The sequence below is a fragment of the Melanostigma gelatinosum genome, assembly GCF_949748355.1.
Source record: "Melanostigma gelatinosum genome assembly, chromosome: 1".
In the NCBI taxonomy this organism is placed as follows: domain Eukaryota; kingdom Metazoa; phylum Chordata; class Actinopteri; order Perciformes; family Zoarcidae; genus Melanostigma; species Melanostigma gelatinosum.
In genome coordinates, this window is record NC_136634.1 from 27,838,886 (window position 1) to 27,861,082 (window position 22,197).

At 43.8% G+C, this 22,197-nt stretch overlaps 2 protein-coding genes across 3 annotated transcripts in view; one reads left to right on the forward strand and one right to left on the reverse strand.

Moving 5' to 3' along the window:
* Nucleotides 1-22,197, reverse strand: part of LOC306777583 (dynein axonemal assembly factor 4-like) — a 26,921-nt gene continuing 4,724 nt past the window's right edge. The window contains exons 2-10 of one of the 2 annotated variants that reach the window (XM_079268745.1): nucleotides 7,528-7,724; nucleotides 5,837-5,984; nucleotides 3,732-3,862; nucleotides 3,432-3,618; nucleotides 3,195-3,352; nucleotides 1,084-1,193; nucleotides 859-1,012; nucleotides 367-472; nucleotides 1-163 (exon numbers count right to left, since the gene is read on the reverse strand). In XM_079268745.1, the coding sequence (XP_079124871.1) occupies nucleotides 45-163; nucleotides 367-472; nucleotides 859-1,012; nucleotides 1,084-1,193; nucleotides 3,195-3,352; nucleotides 3,432-3,618; nucleotides 3,732-3,862; nucleotides 5,837-5,984; nucleotides 7,528-7,650 (1,236 nt within the window). In that variant the 5' untranslated portion in view covers nucleotides 7,651-7,724 and the 3' untranslated portion in view covers nucleotides 1-44. The remainder of the gene's footprint in view (nucleotides 164-366; nucleotides 473-858; nucleotides 1,013-1,083; nucleotides 1,194-3,194; nucleotides 3,353-3,431; nucleotides 3,619-3,731; nucleotides 3,863-5,836; nucleotides 5,985-7,527; nucleotides 7,725-22,197) is intronic. The other variant, XM_079268746.1, reaches the window with a different exon arrangement.
* Nucleotides 13,149-22,197, forward strand: part of LOC306777572 (aminopeptidase N-like) — a gene marked incomplete at its 5' end in the record, with an annotated part of 24,437 nt that continues 15,388 nt past the window's right edge. The window contains 8 exons of the mRNA XM_079268735.1: nucleotides 13,149-13,449; nucleotides 14,879-15,185; nucleotides 16,549-16,691; nucleotides 16,952-17,088; nucleotides 20,439-20,565; nucleotides 21,298-21,452; nucleotides 21,845-21,958; nucleotides 22,049-22,192. Coding sequence (XP_079124861.1) covers nucleotides 13,149-13,449; nucleotides 14,879-15,185; nucleotides 16,549-16,691; nucleotides 16,952-17,088; nucleotides 20,439-20,565; nucleotides 21,298-21,452; nucleotides 21,845-21,958; nucleotides 22,049-22,192 — 1,428 coding nt within the window. The remainder of the gene's footprint in view (nucleotides 13,450-14,878; nucleotides 15,186-16,548; nucleotides 16,692-16,951; nucleotides 17,089-20,438; nucleotides 20,566-21,297; nucleotides 21,453-21,844; nucleotides 21,959-22,048; nucleotides 22,193-22,197) is intronic.

The window sequence follows — 22,197 nt, forward strand, 5'->3', positions numbered from 1 at the left end:
CAGACAGTAAACAGCCGTACACTATATGCACAGTAGGCTGTGCTTCACTGCGTCTCCAGAGTCGCTGCAGTGCCTTGAATAATGTCTCTGATGCTCTGTGTGTCCGCCTGCAGTGCTTTGTTGTGAGGGTCAGTCTGTAGAGCAGCTTGGTAGTCCTGTAGGCCTGAGGAAACACGCCACAGGTGGGTCAGCTGACAGCACAGAGCAGGTTCAGCCATTCACTTATCATTGTGAAAAGACATGCTTCATGTCTTGTTACTTTACTCTATGTCTTTAAACACAATACAAAAACTGTGTGTGTATCATTAAAACCAAGACATGAAGTTCAAAGATGTACAGTCACAGTGTCCCTGTGGCCTGTCAGACCTTCTGCATAGAGCTGCAGCTGGCAGAAAGCAGATCCTCGGCGGACATTGGCTCTAGCTCTGGCAGCTGCATTGGCAGCAACTGGTGGAGTCAACAGATCAAGCGCCTGCAGAGAAATGTGTGCAGATGTTTATTCCTACTGTACAGAATGACTTAATGCAGCTTTACTGTCTCAATGATTCGCCAAGTAAAGTACAAAGAACTCAAGCTGGTAGAAACTAAATCCGACTGATAACAGGGACTGTTCAACATGATCCAACTCAACATGATCAAACTCAACATGATCAAACTCAACATGACAACCACTCAACATGTGTCCAATCTGAAGAAGTGTATCGGCGGTGCAGAGGCTGCAGTGGTGGAATTACTTAGCTTCTCTCCTTGTACAGTTTCAAGACAGCAACATGTGCAGTGCAGCTCGACCTCAACGGACTCTGCCACATGCAGTCGAGTACAGATGAGCACAATGTGAAGCACCGGGATAGTACCGACCGTAGAGGAGTCCTCGATGGCCTTGTGAAGATGCTTTAGCTTCAGATGGCAGGCCGCCCTGTTTGAGTACAGAGCTGGGATCCTTCTGTTGAGCCTGAGAGCCAGGCTGTAGGCGTTCACTGCCCCCTGGTGGTCCCCAGTCACAAAACACTTGCTGAAGGAAAGAGTCGAGTTAGTGATCCCGTGGTTCACAACAACACATGCTGTGAAATAGACCTCACTTACTCCCCTTTGTCCTTGAGCCAGTCAGGGTTCCTCTCCTCCTCCTTCAGGTCCTCCAGCTCGTCAACGTCTGCGTTCACTGCACGCCTGGCTTCAGCTTGTTTCTTGAGCCACTGTTGGTTCAATTGTAATTCCACTCAAAAAGCATACGGTGCATTCAAGCTCTACATATAACTTTGATTCGAGGAACGTTATCTTCTGGGAATGTTTCATATTTAAAGGCATACGATACAGGAATTGTCGCTGACTGTGACATTTCAATGAAAGAGATAATCAAGGGCGTAGGACTTGGAAGCGATATCCAGCGGACGGTTCCTCGCAACAACTGTGATCAGAACATTTCAGTATAAGTCGAAGTAAAGACACAGTCCTTGTACCGACAGGACCTCTGGTGTCTGGTACTGATTCAGTTTCACCTCCAATGTGTTCAGAATATGTGGGATATGTTCTGAACATTGAACACATAAAAGCTATTGGAGTCCAGAGGTTAATAATGCATTGAAATGATTTACTGTGTCATTGAAGTGAATAAGTGCCACATGCACATTTAAAGGGACATTGGAAAGCTCAGCGGCTCGTCCACGAAACGAAAGATCGGCGGTTCGATCCCCGGCTCCTCCAGTCCGCGTGTCCAAGTGTCCTCTGGTAAGACACCGAGCCACAAATAGATCCCACAGGCTGTGTCATTGGTGTGTGAATGTGTGAATGTGTAGATCCTGAAGGCTGTGTGTGAATGTTTAGACCCTGAAGGCTGTGTGTGAATGTGTGAATGTGTGAATGTTTAGATCCTGAAGGCTGTGTGTGAATGTGTGAATGTGTAGATCCTGAAGGCTGTGTGTGAATGTGTGAATGTTTAGATCCTGAAGGCTGTGTGTGAATGTGTGACTGTGTGAATGTTTAGATCCTGAAGGCTGTGTGTGAATGTGTGAATGTGTAGATCCTGAAGGCTGTGTGTGAATGTGAATATTTAGATCCTGAAGGCTGTGAGTGAATGTGTGAATGTGTAGATCCTTAAGGCTGTGTGTGAATGTGAATGTGTAGATCCTGAAGGCTGTCTGTGAATGTGTGAATGTGTGAATGTTTAGATCCTGAAGGCTGTGAGTGAATGTGTGAATGTTTAGATCCTGAACGCTGTGTGTGAATGTGTGAATGTTTAGATCCTGAAGGCTGTGTGTGAATGTGAATGTTTAGATCCTGAAGGCTGTGAGTGAATGTGTGAATGTTTAGATCCTGAACGCTGTGTGTGAATGTGTGAATGTGTAGATCCTGAAGGCTGTGTGTGAATGTGTGAATGTGTAGATCCTGAACGCTGTGTGTGAATGTGTGAATGTTTAGACCCTGAACGCTGTGTGTGAATGTGTGAATGTGTAGATCCTGAAGGCTGTGTGTGAATGTGTGAATGTTTAGATCCTGAAGGCTGTGTGTGAATGTGTGAATGTTTAGATCCTGAAGGCTGTGTGTGAATGTGTGAATGTTTAGATCCTGAAGGCTGTGTGTGAATGTGTGAATGTTTAGATCCTGAAGGCTGTGTGTGAATGTGTGAATGTTTAGACCCTGAACGCTGTGTGTGAATGTGTGAATGTTTAGATCCTGAAGGCTGTGTGTGAATGTGTGAATGTTTAGATCCTGAAGGCTGTGTGTGAATGTGTGAATGTTTAGATCCTGAACGCTGTGTGTGAATGTGTGAATGTTTAGATCCTGAAGGCTGTGTGTGAATGTGTGAATGTTTAGACCCTGAACGCTGTGTGTGAATGTGTGAATGTTTAGATCCTGAAGGCTGTGTGTGAATGTGTGAATGTGTAGATCCTGAAGGCTGTGTGTGAATGTGTGGATGTTTAGACCCTGAACGCTGTGTGTGAATGTGTGAATGTTTAGATCCTGACGGCTGTGTGTGAATGTGTGAATGTTTAGATCCTGAAGGCTGTGTGTGAATGTGTGACTGTGTGAATGTGTGAATGTTTAGACCCTGAACGCTGTGTGTGAATGTGTGAATGTGTGAATGCCGGCACGTTGAGTACAGCACAGAGGAATCTCTACATTATGCTCACTGCTGTTTAACGACGAGGGAAACCCTGCAAATGACAGAAAGGAGGTCAGAACTTCTCACTCCTCACCTGTTCCTCCTCTGGCACTCTGGATTCTCTGAGGGCTGTTGGAAAGAGTCGCGGAGTGAATGTGACTTGAATGTTTCCAGCGAGTCTCGGAGCAGGCAGGTCCTCTGGCAGGTCCTCTGGTGTTCTCTTGCTCTTTCCTTCACTGTCGCCTCTTTGATCTAAATGCAGGAATGTGTTCATTAAAAGTGCAAAGAGCAGCTTGTGGGAGCAGATGGGATCACTCAGGGAAAGCCTTACCCAGCCTGACAGCTGAACATCCATTTCCCCGTTTGCTTGGACGGTCTCTGACTCTGTGGAGCTTGAGTTGTTCTTCTTGCTCTGCGTTGTCTTTCTGTCTCAGTTGCCATGCTGCCAGCTCTGCTGTGGTTCTCTCTCGCTCTTCGTCCTTGGTTTTCTGGATACTGTCTCTTTTCTCCTCTTCAAGCTGAGATCAGGTAGAACACACCATGAATAAGTGCTTCTAGATTCCGCAGCAGATTTCCAACGGTCATCGTGGACCCTTGGTGATGTGATTCATGGTGTCACGGAGTTTGTTACCTTCATCATTTTCTGCAGCGCATACTTCTTCTCTGCATGCTCTTTCTTGGCCTTGGACGTGGACTGTGCAGAAAGCTTCTCCTGGTAGTTCAACAGAGCCCTCTCTCTGACCTCCTTCTTTTCTGTATCATCTGAAACATATGCAGTATGTTGGTGGATTCATTTTATGGATGCTATTGGAGACTTAAAATCTGATGATCTCTGGCTAAATATTGAATAGACTTCAAATCAGAATCAGAAACATTTATTGCCAAGGACGTTACACACATAAGGAGTTGACTTGGTGATCGGTGCATAAGAATATACACTGAACAATCATCAATAATCGAGACATAATTTAAAAAATAGAAAAATATTAAAATGTACAATAAAATATGGCAAACAAACAAACAAACAGATAACAGTACGTTAAAACAAATGTATTATACAAGTGGAAAGTGCATTTGAATGTAGACAGGGTGTGTAACAGTAGGACATGTCGGAGTCAGTCAGTGGTCCCGGCTTTGTTGATGAACCCAACTGCACAACTGAAGGAACTGTTCTTGTGGTGTGAGGTCTTGGTCCTTGTCTGCCTGCCTGTCTCTCTGTCTCTCTGTCTCTCTACTTATGTCCGTCCATCTGTCTGCCTGTCGCTCTGTCTGTCTGTCTCTCTGTCTCGCTGTCTCTCTACTTATGTCCGTCCATCTGTCTGTCTGTCGCTCTGTCTGTCTGTCTCTCTGTCTCGCTGTTTCTCTACTTATGTCCGTCCATCTGTCTGTCTGTCTGTCTCTATGTCCATCTGTCTGTCTGTCGCTCTGTCTGTCTGTCTCTCTGTCTCGCTGTCTCTCTACTTATGTCCGTCCATCTGTTTGTCTGTCGCTCTGTCTGTCTGTCTCTCTGTCTCGCTGTTTCTCTACTTATGTCCGTCCATCTGTCTGTCTGTCTGTCTCTATGTCCATCTGTCTGTCTGTCGCTCTGTCTCTCTGTCTCTCTGTCTCTCTACTTATGTCCGTCCATCTGTCTGTCTGTCGCTCTGTCTGTCTGTCTCTCTGTCTCGCTGTTTCTCTACTTATGTCCGTCCATCTGTCTGTCTGTCGCTCTGTCTGTCTGTCTCTCTGTCTTTCTGTCTCTCTACTTATGTCCGTCCATCTGTCTGTCTGTCTCTATGTCCATCTGTCTGTCTGTCTCTCTGTCCATCTGTCTGTCTGTGTACCTCTCTGTTTAGACACCCCTGACTAAATACTCAGAAACAGCAGTGTGCATCACTGCATAATGGCAGAATCGTTTAAAGCTCCATTCAGCATATCCAAACAGAATATGCTGTCTCATGACCCCGTATCAAATTCAGAATATTGTCATATTTGGAAAAGATATGATTGTGCATGAACATGTAGTCAGTGTGTCAGAAAGCTAAATGAAGCCACAGGTGCCGGCTCGTCCCTGGTAGAGATGATATTAATATGTGGTCATTTCAGTCTCAAACACATTTGTGAATCGAGCGACGTCAGAGAGTCTAGAAAGCCCAAACAGAGAAGTTCACACAGGACAGCATCTGTACAACAGTTTGTATATAAATGTAACGACAGCCAAATATCTTTTGATGAAACTCCTTTTAAAGACATACATTATTGGATTTCTATTCCTTTTATTAGAAACAATAGTATTTGTGTGTACATCAGAAACCACTGCTGTATTGTAGGATTGAATGAACACAACCAACACTCGTCTAATGTGGGTTGTATTCATTAGTGTCTGGACCACAATGGGCTGTAAGGCGTCCTCAAACACACGCCATCCAAACTAAAGAAGAGAGCCGATGTATGCTCACATTATAAGAAACAAAGAAGACGCACCATACGATCTCTTCAAATACTAACGTCAACCCACCAAGCTGTCGGCCCACCTAGCAACAGCTGAGCTGCAGCGAGGTATACAGCAGCAACTCGTGGTCGTTCCATGAGCTGTGAGTGCACTTAGCTGTGTTAGCACTAGCTGCCCCGAAAGGTTCAGAGTAGTGAGGAGTCAGCGGGCAGGCAGTGGCAGCATCACAGGTTATAAAAGGTCTTCTGAGAACGTGTGAGTCTCTGGTACGTGAAATGACTACACGGTCAGCGAGATGCTCTTACTTGTTGTCCTCATCAGATGCTCCCACACTTTATTGGTCCTCTTTGGCAAACTGAAAACTGCGACTCCGTCTCCAACCTTTGCTGTGCTTCTGTCGTCATCAACGGGTTCACAGAGGAAGGCTTCGAACAGATATGGCGGGTAATGCACCTGTGCAGAAAATAACGTGGAAAACATTATTTACTGTTTGGGGAGAAACACCAAACATTACACATTATAAAATACAGCCGTGAAGTGGACTCCGGCTGTCTGAGAGGCAGCGGCACCAGTTGCATGTGGTGGGGCACCAGTGAACCAGTGAAGAGATGCCTTTACTCCACTGCACCTCCTCGTACAACACGTCATCATGTTTTCTCCATTTGAGGTCACCTGAGACTGCAGTTTAGACTAAGAAGTGAGCCTATGTTTTATGATTGATAATATGAAGTAGGCTACGTTTCAGCACTTTCAAAATTTCAATAAACTAATGTTAACTTACAGTAGTGGAGGAAATACTCAGATCTCTACTTAAGCAAAAGCAGTTACAGGTGCGGCAGGTAGATCTGCCGTTCGATCCCCAACTCCGACTCCTCCAGTCCTCGTCTATGTGTCCAACAGCTCACCATCGGTGTCTGGACGAGTGGGAGTGTGAGTTGGTTCAGTCCTGATGGGCAGGTGGCAGCTTGTAGCCCCATGCCATCAGTGTATGAGTTTGGGCTGTGCAAGACTATACATATTTATTACTATTGCAATCTTTTTTTCCACAATAGTGTGTCGACATTCCCAAGCATAGTATCAATGCATTTAAAAAAATAATAATTGTATTTTAAACAGATTTAAAATGTCCTTTAAATTCCATCAAATCCCTGTGTGTCAAACGTCCTGTTGATGTCACTTTCTCGTGCTCACGAAGCTAAGAGACATCAGAACATGGTGTCTCAACAGCATGACGGGTTATGTTGCTGTATATCACTTGACACCACGCAGCGTGGTAACACAGCCTACGAGCTCCCATCTACCGCCGCCGGCCCGAGGAGGTGGTGTATGTCATCTGCAGATGTTTGCGTGCGTATAATGTGGTTGAAATCCCGGGTGTCCTCTTGCTGCACTGGTTCTGTTCGGCGTGTTTGTCTTGCTGCTTGTATTATGAGCTTGTCTGAGACTGTGCTGCCTGGTGCTGATGTCTGCTACGTGTTAGTCTGCTTGTCTTCATGTAATGCTTGTGGTGTGTTGGAAAGGTTTGGACATGTTTTGCTGTCTTTTTAACTTCTGATTTGACTTAATTAAGCCCCGCCCCTTAAGGGACACAGTTGTAAACACAAATGTGTCAATATAACTCTGACTAACTCAAGTCACTATATGTGATAGCAGTTGTGAAGTATTCTGTTTCTACTCAATCTAAAACACAGTTGATAATTATACTACAGTTTTTGAGGTATCCATCTCATTTTCCCAATGATTAAGATATATGTGGTGTGATTAAGTGCCAGAGTGCATAAAAGAGCATCAAAATAGAGCTGGTTTACCCCCCCCCCCCCACACACACACACACACACACACACACACACGCACAGGGGCCGGTCTAAGCCCCGAATGTCCTCACATCCTGGAAACGCCCCTGTGAGTTACAACACCGTAGTAGAGTAAAGAAGCACGACGTGTGTTGCTGTCAGCTAGCATGAAAGGTACCGAACCTTACTTCCTGTAACCTTACCTTCAGGTATTCGTCCGTGGACAGGATGTCCACTTTACTCACTCTCGCTCCTTTGAGTGGAACACTGAGGCAGACCGTGGAGTCCGTCTGTGTCCACGAGTAGTCTGTTACTAACAGCGGCATCTTCCTCCTCTTCGTGTCCCGCTGCTGTTCGTGGTTGTGGTTCACCCCGATGCAGTCAGCGTCAACAGTAACTCCTGCGACAAGAGGAGAAGAGTCCTGAAGAGACAAATGCGGCTCTGCTGCCTCATGGCGTCCTGTTTCTATGGTGACCAGCATGCTGCCTTCACGTTTGGCGGAAAAATCCGTTCTAATAGTTTCAAATAGGCTAAAGCAGAAGTTCTCAACCGTGTGTAACTTAATAGTAGAGAATAAATCCCAAAGAAGGCAAGGCAAGTTTATTAGTGTCGCACATTTCAACAACAAGGTAATTCAAGGTGCTTCACATCAAACCATTAAAAGCATCAAAACACAAGGCAAAATAAAAAGAGATTTAAAAACAATTAATTAAGAACATTCATTAAAACATTAAAAACATTCATTAAAACATGAGAAAGCAGTGTACGAAATAAAATACAGTAGTAAAATGCAGAAAGTATTAATCTCCTTGAACCTGGTTTAATTAAAGGCAGCAGCAAACAGAAAAGTCTTCAGTCTTGATGTAAATGAGCTGAGGGTCTCAGCAGACCTGCAGCTTTCTGGACTTTGTTCCAGATATGTGGAGCAGAACAACTGAACGCTGCTTCTCCATGTTTAGTTCTGACTCTGGGAACAGGAAGTAGACCGGTCCCAGATGACCTGAGGGGTCGGGAAGGTTCATAAGGTAGCAGCAGATCAGAGATGTATTTTGGCCCTAAACCATTCAGTGCTTTAGAAACCAGAGGATTTTAAAGTCAATTCTTTGTTGACAGGAAGCTAGACCAAAGACCTCAGAACTGGAGTGATGTGATCCACCCTCCTGGTCTTAGTGAGGACTCGAGCTGCAGCGTTCTGAATCAGCTGCAGCTTTCTGACAGACTTGTTACAGAGACCTGTAAACACACCGTTGCAGTAGTCCAGTCTGCTGAAGATAAATGCATGGACAAAACTGTTTGCTTGTTGTGCGTTCAGCCTGGAATAAAGTATCGTTCCAACTATTCCGTGTGGCCGTCGTACTGCTTCTGGGTCCATACCACACCCGTTACACTTATATACAGAATATAGTGCTGGCTGCACTCGTTACCCTATTCTACTCCGGTCCTCCTCTACCCAGATCTATTCCTCTTCTACCCAGATCTATTCCTCTACTACCCAGATCTATTCCTATTCTACCCAGATCTATTCATCCTCTACCCAGATCTATTCCTCTTCTACCCAGATCTATTCCTCTTCTACCCAGATATATTCCTCTACTACCCAGATATATTCCTCTTCTACCCAGATCTATTCCTCTACTACCCAGATATATTCATCTTATACCCAGATCTATTCCTCAACTACCCAGATATATTCCTCTACTACCCAGATCTATTCCTCTTCTACCCAGATCTATTCCTCTTCTACCCAGATCGATTCATCTTCTACCCAGATCTATTCCTCTACTACCCAGATCGATTCCTCTTCTACCCAGATATATTCCTCTTCTACCCAGATATATTCCTCTACTACCCAGATATATTCCTCTTCTACCCAGATCTATTCCTCAACTACCCAGATCTATTCCTCTACTACCCAGATCTATTCCTCTTCTACCCAGATCTATTCCTCTTCTACCCAGATCGATTCATCTTCTACCCAGATCTATTCCTCTACTACCCAGATCTATTCCTCTTCTACCCAGATATATTCCTCTTCTACCCAGATCTATTCCTCTACTACCCAGATATATTCATCTTCTACCCAGATCTATTCCTCAACTACCCAGATCTATTCCTCTACTACCCAGATCTATTCCTCTTCTACCCAGATCTATTCCTCTTCTACCCAGATCGATTCATCTTCTACCCAGATCTATTCCTCTACTACCCAGATCGATTCCTCTTCTACCCAGATATATTCCTCTTCTACCCAGATATATTCCTCTACTACCCAGATATATTCCTCTTCTACCCAGATCTATTCCTCAACTACCCAGATCTATTCCTCTACTACCCAGATCTATTCCTCTTCTACCCAGATCTATTCCTCTTCTACCCAGATCGATTCATCTTCTACCCAGATCTATTCCTCTACTACCCAGATCTATTCCTCTTCTACCCAGATATATTCCTCTTCTACCCAGACATGGTCCTATTCTCATTGGATGACATGTTCTCACATAACCATGAATGCCACTGAAAATAGTCAGCCAATAGTGACAGTTGTGGTTTTGAGTCTATTGGATAAATTGACCTTAAATGTAGCTCAGCTGCTCATGGTTCTTAAGTTCTACTGTAATGACTGTGGTGATCCCCTGACTGTTCATCTAGTGTCCTCATCAGGTCCACATTTCAGTTTGTCCAATACTCTGCAATCTCAACACCTCATGGTAACAAATAAAGCAAACTCCTACGCAATTAATTTAGTGTCTCATTTGGACTGTGACCTGACGATCAAAGTCACTGATGCTTTTAGTTTTATCAGACCACAGATAAAAAGAACAAGGCCACAGATGGTATTAGAATAGCCAAGGTGATCTTTTATAGACCTTTTTATTGTAACCCTGTCGATTCCAGCTCACTTACTGGATTCTATTGCAAACGCCGGCTTCATATCATGTTTCCTTCACAACTTGTAAAACTATTAAAACCCTCTGAAGCAGTGAACATAGTGTTCTCGGTAGGATGTTATGCAGTCTATCTCAAAGGAGAGTGAGTCATGGGGGAGAAACCTTTTAACATCTGTCCTTGTGCATTCTTAGTTTTATAGAACGTTGAGAATGTCCACATTTTCCTCACGTCTAAGGAAATGCTGCACATGGTAGCTTGTGCATTCATTGTTCCTGAGAGCCTGAACAGGACAATGAACTGCAGGTGACCCCGGTGTGCTCCTCGCTGTCACCACAGTAAAAGCCAGATGATATCTATTTTAGGGTTTTACAGTGCTGTGAAGGTGGTAGAAAATCTCTGGTTTCACAAACCAGAGTAACATGAAGAGGGATGATGATGTCATCGACATGTGACTCTGTGGCTTGGTGACTTGATAGACAGACAGACCACATGACTGTAGTTTGGTTTCTTAGCCTGCTTGTTCTCCATTGTTGTAAAGAGAGAGACTGATTATGCAACAGTAGCTTTATGTTGTTGTTGTTGTTGTTATTTCCCTTTCTGGAGCTATTGTATGGTGAAATCAATTCATTTTATTTTAGGAAAACGTTGTTTTAACAGCCCCATCAGTCACTTCCTTCTGATTGCTGGGCTGGGTGAAGACTTTTGTAATGTTACTGAATGCTCCCACATCAGCGGTATAGGCCTATATCTCTATAAGGACCCACAGTGACACTTTTAATATCCTGGAAAGTTATCCTTGATTTGAACTCTTGGAGTCCCAATGTGACACACAGGGAACGTCGTGGTGAGGTCATGTGACAGAGTTCGTTTAGGTACCCTTGCCATCACTTCCAAAATGGCTGCCCGGCTGGTCAGCAGATTTGACAGAACTAGCTCATTTCAAAAAAGCTTGTTTTTGTTGCTAAAGGTAAGTTTCAACACATTTAACAATTCTAATGCTTTCACATGTCCTACAATACATCTGAACCGTTCTAACCATGTTCATCCAACTCATTTATATACAAAACGTTATGAAAATATTGCTGTGACAGATACGTCACATCGGGTTTTTAAGTTATTGTCTCAGAAAAAACTATTTGACATATTTGTCACACTAACAAAAATATGAATGAGCTGCTTAATTGATTTAGCTGATTACATTTAAAAAAAATTAAAATATGTTGTTGAATTCAAGACATTTGGTTAAACCGAACGAGAAACATTATCATTTTGATATGTGTTGTGGAAATGGAAATAAAAAGCATAACTTTGTTACTGAGAAAAAAAAGGCAAAGTTGATGGATTTTCAAATGAGGAATACATTTATATGTAAACGCCCATTGTGACATATATGTGACAGGATTTAGAAAATATTTTCAGAAGTGTGTTTCATGTGGTCCCTTTTATAACCCATATCATTGGTTTGGGTTCTTACGGGTTAAATACATCAGCACATTATTAAAGGGACATTTCAACCCAAACTCAAAACTACATATTTTGCCTGCAGTGCTATTTAGCAATCTAGAGAGTTTTGATGTGAGATGCCAAGTGTTGGAGATATCATAGAGACGTCTCCCTTCTCTCCAACATAATGGGACTAGATGGCACTATAGGCGGTCGGGCTCAAAGCGCCAAAGAAATACATTTAAAAACTCAACAGTGAAGTCTCTTTCTAGAAATCATAAGTCGGTTACTCAAGATAATCCTCTGACCTTGTGAACAGTTTCATGTAGGAACTAAATGACTCCTCCTGAACTACACCCAGCAAGCATATTACTGCGCAGAAGGACATCTATACTTGATGCTGCTAACTCACCTAGCACAACTGAGCTAGCCAACATTACAGTTCCGCCGAGGAGGAGATGCCACTTTTACATCTTGCACTGTCACGAGCACAAGTCTCTGATCCGTGAGCAGATACACACTTCCGTCTGTGCGGTGATACCGCTGTGCAAGAAAATATGGTTGAGAGCTGCAAATGGATCTCATCTGTCATAAGTCCTCTCCCCTTCCTGTTCGTTATGAAAGCTTTATAGCTACCATAAAACAACATTCATACAATGGTCGGATTACGGAAAACTGCCTCTCTGTTAAAGCCTAACTACAGAATGGAACATGAGATAAACACTGGGAGATTACGGAGGATGAAGGGAACGACGTTATTATTATAATTATGAGACAAATTAAAAACAAGACAAACTTTGAGCTAAAAACGACGCAATTATTGAACCAGTATTTATTTGTCATAGAGATCAGCAGCCTGTTGCAGCAGCTGATCATACGTGTGACTTGCCTCCTGTTGCCTCCTGTTGCTGCCTTCTTGGCCAGGTCATCATTGTAAATGAGAACTGGTTCTCAATTGACTTCTCTGGTTAAATTAAGGGAAATAACTATAACTCCCCACTCTGATCAGGTGCCCCTTCTCTACTTGACCTGTAAATCGACCGTATTACAAACATCGTCGCAGAAACACGTTTGGTGCTAAGCTAAGCTGACCGCTACATATTTTACATACAGGCATGAGCGTGGTATTAATTTCCTCGTTTAACTCTCGGCTAACTGTATTTCCCAAAATGTCAAACTATTGAAGAAAGTGCATTTTAGAAGAACTCCGTGAACACATGACGAGATATTCTAGTTCTTCCTCTGAAAACCTTATCTTTGCTTATACACTTGCATTTCTGAGCTTTTATTTTTAAGAAGTTAAGAGTAAAATTCAGTAATTATCAGTGTCAAGATATCTGACGGAACCAATTTTGCCATGACAAGGTGAGGCTGCTATTTACGATCCCTCTGTTAATGCATCACCTGGTTGAGTGTGGCTACATATAAAGGTTACACCTTCCACCCTTACATGAACTGTGACAGTGTAGGGCTCCAGTACAGGCAGACAACATGGGGAAAGGCTTCTTTATCAGTAAAGCTGTTGGGATAGTGGCTATCATCCTGTGTGCAGCGGCCCTGGCTGTGATCATCGCTCTATCTGTTGTCTACTCACAGGAAAAGGCAAAAAATAAGAATCAGGTCTCGCCAACGGATGGAGGATCAACATCCAACCCCCCTGTCACACCGTCCCCGTCCAATGAGCCTTGGGACAAGTATCGGCTGCCCAAGATCCTGGTGCCGGACCACTACAATGTCACCTTGTGGCCGCGTCTGACTGAAAATGTGACAACTGGACTCTACATCTTTACTGGTAAGGTGTTTTACCCATCTCTGATCCTCTGAAGGGAAATCACGTTCTTCATACAAATTAGTTTGTCTAGATTTCCTCAGTCAACAAGGATTAAGACCAGTAGGAGGTTGAAGGCATTGCTTTGAGAGGAAAAGGGATGGCAATAAAGACCGATGGACTACTGTCGCTGGGCAGGTAGGGCCGGTCGTCTTACATAATCAGAAGATCGGCGGTTTGGTCCCCGGCTTTAACAGTGAATGATGACCAGCACATTGTATGTGAGCTATTTATGTGAAGTCCATTAAGTGGTTGGAAGAATATAAAGACTTATATAAGACCGATATGTCACAGCTTTAAGAGGGTACATGTGAAAGAAAAGACACGAAGAAGAAGAAGAAACAGCCTCTGCTTGCTGGATAAGCGTGTAGAGAGGTTTAAACATCCTAAATAATGGTGTTTACATGTACACAGGCTTTACATTTGGGCTTAGACAATATCAACTAGACTCACAAACTTCTAAATGGATTGGATCAAGGTTGTTTCACACCACTTTTAACAACATATTTAGACCCTGCCTCTCTCGATGTCCATTTTAAAAGGAAAGCATAGAATACAAAACTCCCTTTCAGCTTGACCGTTCAATCTTGATCTTAGAAAGAGCAGTGGATTACACTGTGCGGGCATTAGTGTATATACAGTATATATATATATATATATATATATATATATATATATATATATATATATATATATATATATATAAGTACAGCTTTACTGATAAATATATATATATATATATATATATATATATATATATACTTTAGTGTTGCTGTCCTGTAAACATCAACTTGTCATGAACTGAGAAAAGGCATTCCTGTTTTCCAGCTTTGTGTGTTTCTGTTCGAGGTTTTCAATCGTTTAGCTCAAGAAGTAGAAGAATTGTCTCAACCCAAAAAGAAAACCTTCAAAAAAGTCAAAATCAGCATATTTGGAGATGGTTTTCACTGGAAAGTGACAACAGCTTTATTGTGGATTGATATGCGGGGGTCATTGTTTCTGAGGCGAAGCACAATCAACAGGATCCAACAGGATAAGAAAGCATTAAAAACTTTCCTCTAAGCTTTGTTCTTTCTTTGTAAATTACTGGATATCTTTTAGCTCTTTGAGATTTTGATGCATTTTCAAATAAAACAACTCATAACCAACTCACTTACATGCAACTAGTGCTGAGGGGTTCCGAGTGGACATGACTTTGTTTTGATGAGTCACGAGGCTGAAAAGGTTGGAAACTCTTCAGAGTGACCCAAATTGCCCTCAAAGATGATATTAAGAAATTAAAGCTTGGATTCTGATTTTCCAATTTCCAACAACTTGAAAATTTGAATTATAGTTTTGAGTTTGGCTTTTCATTACTGCTGATCACAGTTAACGTTATTTCATGCTGTTTTAGGTGATTCCAGCGTGGAGTTTGAGTGTGCTGAGGAGACTGACCTGATTCTTATCCACTCCAATAAGCTGAACTACACCAAGTTGGAGAATGACCACTTAGCGATGCTCACGTCAGTCAATAGTGGGGTCAAAGCTCCCTCAATCAAGTACTCCTGGCTCCAGAATGTGACTCAGTACCTGGTCCTACAGCTGGATGGTAAACTGAGTAAGGGCCACAGGTACCACCTCGTCACACAATTTACCGGAGAGCTGGCTGATGACCTGGGAGGCTTCTACAGAAGTGAATACATGGAGGATGGCGTAAAAAAGTATGTATTTGGTGTCAGATGATACACATGACTTGGATAAAAGTGAGCCTGAGAAGTTTTGGAACATGCACTAACCAGCAATGACCAACAAGAAGTTCTCACGCAAGACATTGGATTGCTCTTTTAGAGGAGTAGCCTGTCAAGTATCTGTCATATTAGAACTTACTACATCCATTTACGTTGGGTTCAGACTTCATAATATCAGCCAGCAGTCGTAGAGCGCTGGGTGGGATCGGAAACAACAATAGACTTTGTGCGTGACAATAGATTTTTACTGTTTTATCCTGTGTAGTGTGTCAACACATTCTCCCCCCTATGCATCAAATACCGCAGTTTGTTCAGTGCTCATACTCTTCCAGCTATGACACTCGTACCACTATTGCGTCGGTTTTGAAGGATTGTAGCCGACCCCTCCCACCCTGGACATAAACTGTTTGTGCCCCTTCCATCTGGTAGGAGGCTGAGGTCCATCAGGACCAAGACCTCACGACACATGAACAGTTTCTTCACGTCGGCAGTCGGGCTCATTAACAGAGCCCGGGACCCCCACTGACTCTGTCATCCCCAGGACAATTTCCCATCGGTCACTCCCCCGCACATCCCTTCTATCACACTGGACACTTTCACACTACACTTCATCTCACTGGTTTATAGTCCTGTTACCTGTCCGCTTGTGCACTCGACTTCACTTTATTTTATCTTCCACTTTATTTATATTTCACTTTATTTATATTTTACTTTATCTTATATTTTCTGTAAATTGAATTAGTTTCTACTTTGCATTGTTGATTGTTGTTGATTGTTGTTAAATGTTATGCACCTCCCGTCATGTCAAATTCCTTGTATGTTCAACATACAATGGCAATAAACGGTTTCTGATTCTGATTATGATTCTGATAGAAGTTATGAGCTCTCAGTGTCCAGTTTTGGATGAAAATTCACACGTAGGTGGGACTTCATGTCCCACTGGGGTTAGTGTGAATCTTAACTCAAATCAGGCTGCTGACTATCCTGTAGGCATATGTAGGTCCCTTTGTTCAGACCACATGGTCCCAACAGTAAAGGTAGAGAGACAATCATATTTAAAAAGAGATAGCAGCAAGATGACAGGCTAACCATTGAATTGTTTCGTTGTGCTATTGGACAGAGGGGACCAGCTGATCTAAACAGCTGGTATCATAATTGACAGCCCCGAAATGATGAGTGAGCATGAGCGAGAAGTGAATGGCAGATGTATGAGAAATAAACTATACTCTTGCATGCCTAAGCCCGTAGTTTTCCTGACTGAATTTAGGCTGGAGCGTCATTTGGATGTTGGTTTGTTTCTTTAAACATCAAATTTCATTTGTTCATCTCCTGTCAGGGTTGTTGCTACTACTCAGATGCAGCCAACAGATGCCAGGAAGGCTTTTCCCTGTTTTGACGAGCCAGCTATGAAAGCTATTTTCTACATCACGTTGATCCACGACCATGGAACTGTAGCCTTGTCCAATGGCGAAGTGAAAGGTAAGTTGCACTGCAATAGTTTTTGGACAGGATTGTTTTAACAATTTCTGACAATATCAATCGAATATATGAGAAGGACAATGCTGGACCTTTTGTTTGTGGATATAACATAATTCTCAGGGTGGTCTAAGACTGTGGACAGCAGGGTGTGTTAGAGGGACATGTTATAGGAAAAAAGAAATTCAAACTAAGTTGAAGTGATTCAAAATGAATAAAGTAATAAACATGTTGGCCTATTCAATTTAAGTTCTCTCCTACAGACTCAAGCTATTTCCCCATTGAGGGTCACAATGTGCAGAAGACAATTTTTGAGCCAACTGAGAAAATGTCCACCTACCTGTTGGCGTTCATTGTCAGTGACTTTGCCTTCATCAATAATACCGTCGATGGAGTTTTGGTAAGTGACTTTAACTTTGACTTTTACCTAAATGATCATGTTCTGCGTGATCTGCACAATACCACAACAGTATCATGTTAGATCATTTTTCCTGGACTAGTTATCGATTTAAAATGTTTGTTCTCAATAGACCACCAATATTCCAGATGTTGCTCAGAGATTTTTTAGGAAACTGGAAGATAAATTGTATTTGTTGCACCCTAATAGTTGGTCTCCATTAATTAGTAACATGAGCAGTGTAATATCCCGATCACTGCAGCAACTCTCCAGCCCACCTTTTTAAAAATGGGAACCCCCCCCCAAGTCTGACAGACACTGTACCAGACCTCCATGTGACAATGAAGGGGCTTTTCAGCCAACAGAGCGTAACAATGTCCAGAGCATTCAGCATTTCAGGTTCAAAGTCTGGACATTATTGTTTGGGGTCAGGAGTTCCCCAAAGCGCTTTCCACAACCCAAAAATGTCCCCTGTCCGGGTCCGCAGTTCTCCCATTCTGAGTCGGCTTATGGTTTGCCAGAATTTCCATGAGGCCAACCAAAAGTCCTTCCCCATATTCTCCCCAGACTCCTCCCACACCCGGGTTTTTGCTCTGGCCACTGCTGCAGTTGCAGACCTTCTGGCAAACCAGTACGTCTGCTGCTTCTGGAGACCCAGGGGCCAGCCCAGCCCTAAAGGCCTCTTTCTTCAGCTTGATGGCCTTCTTCACCACTGGTGTCCACTATCAGGTTCTTAGGTTGCCGCCGCAGCAGGCACCAACAACCTTCCGAGCACATCTCCTAGCAGCCGCTTGGCGCACTCGGATTCCATAACCCCAGCTTCCCCCTGAATCCATCAAAAAATTGTGTCGCAGGTGGGAGTTGAAGACCTTGCAGACAGGGGCCTCAGTCAGATAGTATTGTTGGGGTCTGACCATATGGCTGCAACATGTGCTGTGAACAAAGAGAATCAGGCCTTCGCTTTTGCAAGCAAAGGTTTCATCCTGATTGTGGTTTGATGAGAGCAAACCTCCTCTGAAGGAATTTCACACTAGGGTGTGAATTTCTCCCCCCCCCCCCCCCCCCCCCCCAAAACTATGGTTCCTGAAGTCACCTGAATGCACCGCTGCAATCTCATTGGCCGAGAGCGAAGACAGCACCAGGACCCCTGTGGTTCAACCACTGTCCTACAAAACTGCCTGCAGCTCACACCTCATTGCTTTTTCCACCAATCCCTCCGGGGTAGAAGGAGGCACGCAAACGCTCTCTTCCCTCTGGACTTCGTCCTGGAACAAAAGATGCATCGGGCTCGTCTCTCCCCCACCCCCAGCACCACGCTGACGACGGAAGGCCATGAGGACCACAGGCCTCATCAAACCCTCCGGCAGGAAGACAAGGACAAACCTCCTCTCTCCGCCGATGATTTCCGGGAGGAACGAAACAACGTTACCTCACCTGACGTTAACCCACAGGCCTCATCAAACCCTCCGGCAGGAAGACAAGGACGAACCTCCTCTCTCCGCCGATGATTTCCGGGAGGAACGAAACGACGTTACCTCACCCGACGTTAACCCACAGGCCTCATCAATTCCTCCGGCAGGAAGACAAGGACGAACCCCCTTCGTCAGCCGATGATTACCGGGGGGTACGAACGACGTACCCCACCGACGTTAACCCACAGGCCTCCCCTCTGCAGTGAGGAGGCCTGCATCCACGCCAGCTCAAACGCCGCGCCGATGCCAGCCGAGACCTGCATCCGCGCCAGTGCCCAGCCGAGCCTGCATCCGCGCCAGCTCAACGCCGCGCCGATGTCCGCCGAGCCTGCGTCCACTCCAGAGCGAGCCACGCTACAGGCTGCGACCGACTCCTGAGGTCCGAGCTACTCACAGTCTGCGCCCGCTCCGAGAGCCGCGCTCCAGAGTCAACACTCGAGGACTGATCGATTCCCATCACGGGAACGAGCCCTATCGAACGAAGCTTCTCACAGTAAGATTCATTGCATCTGGGCTTAGCTTAGCATAGCTTAGCATAGCTTAGCATAGCGTATTCATTTATGTGTTATTACTCCCGCATCCTGTTGGGTTAAATCACTGTCTTGTTACACCGCGCCATCGCGCAAACAACGCGGACCACGGACCCCCGCTATATTGTGTATTGCCTGCTATAACTGCCTGCATTTAGATCCGTCACTGCTAGTGAATGGGAGTTTGTGTATTATCACTGAAAGACTGAACCTATGGTGGCCAGACCTTCGTCTCGCCGACCGAGTTTCGGGGTGATAGGAAACAATGCTCTCATCTCACCGCAGTGATAAAGATCTGTTTTATTTGGGATTTATTTTCATTTGTTTTATCACACTCCGTGTGATATTCTCTCCTCATTAAATCAGCTCTGTGAGTGACATGTGGAATCTCGGCTATCGTACATAACTGCCGGCAGTTCTACCGACAGCGGCACTTTGTGTACGATACGGCCAGCGCTCTCCATTCTCACTACAACGCGGACCGCACACAGAGTTTGATCCATGACCCCCCTCCTCTCTCTCTCTCTCTTCGCTCCCTCTCTCTCACTAACCTGCACACACAGTCAGCAGCCCTTGGGTAACCCCGTGCCCTCGAGTGCCTCACACACACATATAGCTTTGAGCTAATCTAGCTACGTGCTGAACAGCCACCACATGTAGACGCCGGGTCGCCTGTTGGCTAACCACCATTTTGGGTCGCACGCATGAGAGACGTCACCACGTCCTAACTACGTCACACGTCGCTGAGCTGTTCCCTCGTTCCCCCCCCCCCTATTTGCTCACACACACACACACACACATCCTCATCCATTTTATTCATTTGACTTTAGGTATTAGGCATATAAGATTGTGTGATAACGTTTGTTGGTTGCAATATTAATTGATTTGATCATTTTCTATTTTGATTTAATAAACTCTGTTATACTTTAAGGAGCAGTCGTCTGTGATTACTTGTGCATATGTGCGTAATGAAACTGTATGTAGTAGCCTTGTGTACGAACTTAACCCTTCACTGTCACTGAATGTGTAGTCGCACCCGACTATTGACATTATGAGTGACCACTAATTATGAGACTTAGTTTTATCGTTTGGTTATTGGTCCCTGTTCGCAGGGTGGTGCCCCGTTGTTATTAATAATCATTAATAATTGTTACATACATTAATAATTCTATTGATGTCAAGAATTCAGTTTCTTAAATGCTGATAACCCAAACACGCTCCATTTAGTTCCCAACAGTATTGTTGATCTTATGCAATCAATGAGGTGACCGGTACATTCAAACTAACAACAATGTGCATAATGAGACTGGCTAATATGTTTTATTGTGTGTATTATGTGATGTGGTTTTAGATTCGCATCTTCGCCAGGAAGCCTGCTATTGCTGCTGGTCAAGGAGAGTATGCCCTTAACAAAACTGGACCCATCCTTAAGTTCTTTGAGAAGTATTACAATACCAGCTACCCTCTGCCAAAGTCCGGTATGTCCACCACACATGATGATATCAGGCAATGAGCAATATCCTCTTTTTTCATGTAACTTTGTTAAATGTATGCTGTCAAATTTGTTTTCTGGACCCTTTTTAGTTTTTGCTGTATTACGTATGCATAGTACACCTACCAAGGTCTTCGTCAATGTGACATCGAATCCAAATATGATTTAACTGTACCACTTCCTCAGTGGTCAGTAGTGAATGCAATCATCTTCAGTATCATTGTGTGCGTTTTTGTGGTCAACCTCAAAAACCTCTATTTGTAGCCATTGGCTGCCACTTCCAATAAAACAGCAGTGCCAGTCATTCCGAGCACCATATCAAATGCTATCGCTTCATCTGTTCTTTTGTCTCGATGCAAAGACGTATGTGCTTATTTCAAGGATTGATTTTGCCTTTCAGTTTTGACATTGAATTCAGGGCTTTGGCAAGAAGATTGAGAAGATTACATACAGAATCAATTATTAAGAGATAGAACTTGATAACTTGAATGTTATACAGTCTTTCATGACAGTAATAATCTGTTATCATCCAATCTTTGTTGTCCAACTCATACAGTTCATTCCCTCATTTTGTTACATTGTTCCACATTTCTAATTCTGGGAAATCCTCCCTCCAGATCACATGTTTAAACACCGGGGCAGTTAGAGCTTACTTAGTCAACTTAAAAGCATTAACTCCACAGGTAATCAACCACTAATAATATATTGTACAATGCAGATCAGATAGCTCTACCAGACTTTAATGCTGGAGCCATGGAGAACTGGGGTCTGATCACATACAGAGAGACGGCACTGCTCTACGATGAAGAGTACTCCTCCAACTCCAACAAGCAAAGGATCGCGACCATCATCGCTCATGAACTGGCTCACATGGTTTGCATTTAACACTGGAAACTGTATCACTTCACAATGTCTATTGAATCTTGCATAACGGATCCAGTTCTTGACAAATTGATTCTCAATTAGCAAAATAGCTGAAGCTGAATTCAGAAAAGGCAAGCTACAAAGGAATTACAACCAGCACTGTGATCCACCATTCGTTGGAATGATTTTCTTCAAACGTGGCATGAGAACATCTCAATCAAATAGTCAGAAACTCTGATTAACGAAGCCAACTCACCAGACAAGTTTTCAAAACTTCATTTTTTGGATTATAGTGACTCAGTCCAACTCACAAGACTACAGGTCTGGGAACACATGTTCTATTTGTTTCCAGTTCTTTCTTGGCATAGCACTCACACCTTTTCTCTTTGCTGTACCATTAGTGGTTTGGTAATCTGGTGACCCTGAGGTGGTGGAATGACTTGTGGCTGAATGAAGGCTTTGCATCCTATGTTGAGTACCTGGGAGCACACGAGGCTGAACCCGACTGGAATGTGGTAAGAATTTCCTTCCCACCTCATGACCTCAAGAATGGCGACGTTGATCGGTGGAGTCTTGGCCTTACTGTCTTATTTGTCTGATAATAGAAAGACCTCATCGTGCTCAGTGACGTCCACAGGGTGTTTGCCATCGATGCTCTGGCCTCTTCTCACCCCCTGTCCTCTAAAGAAGAGGACATCCAGAAACCTGCACAGATCAGTGAGCTGTTCGATGCTATCTCATACAGCAAGGTAAC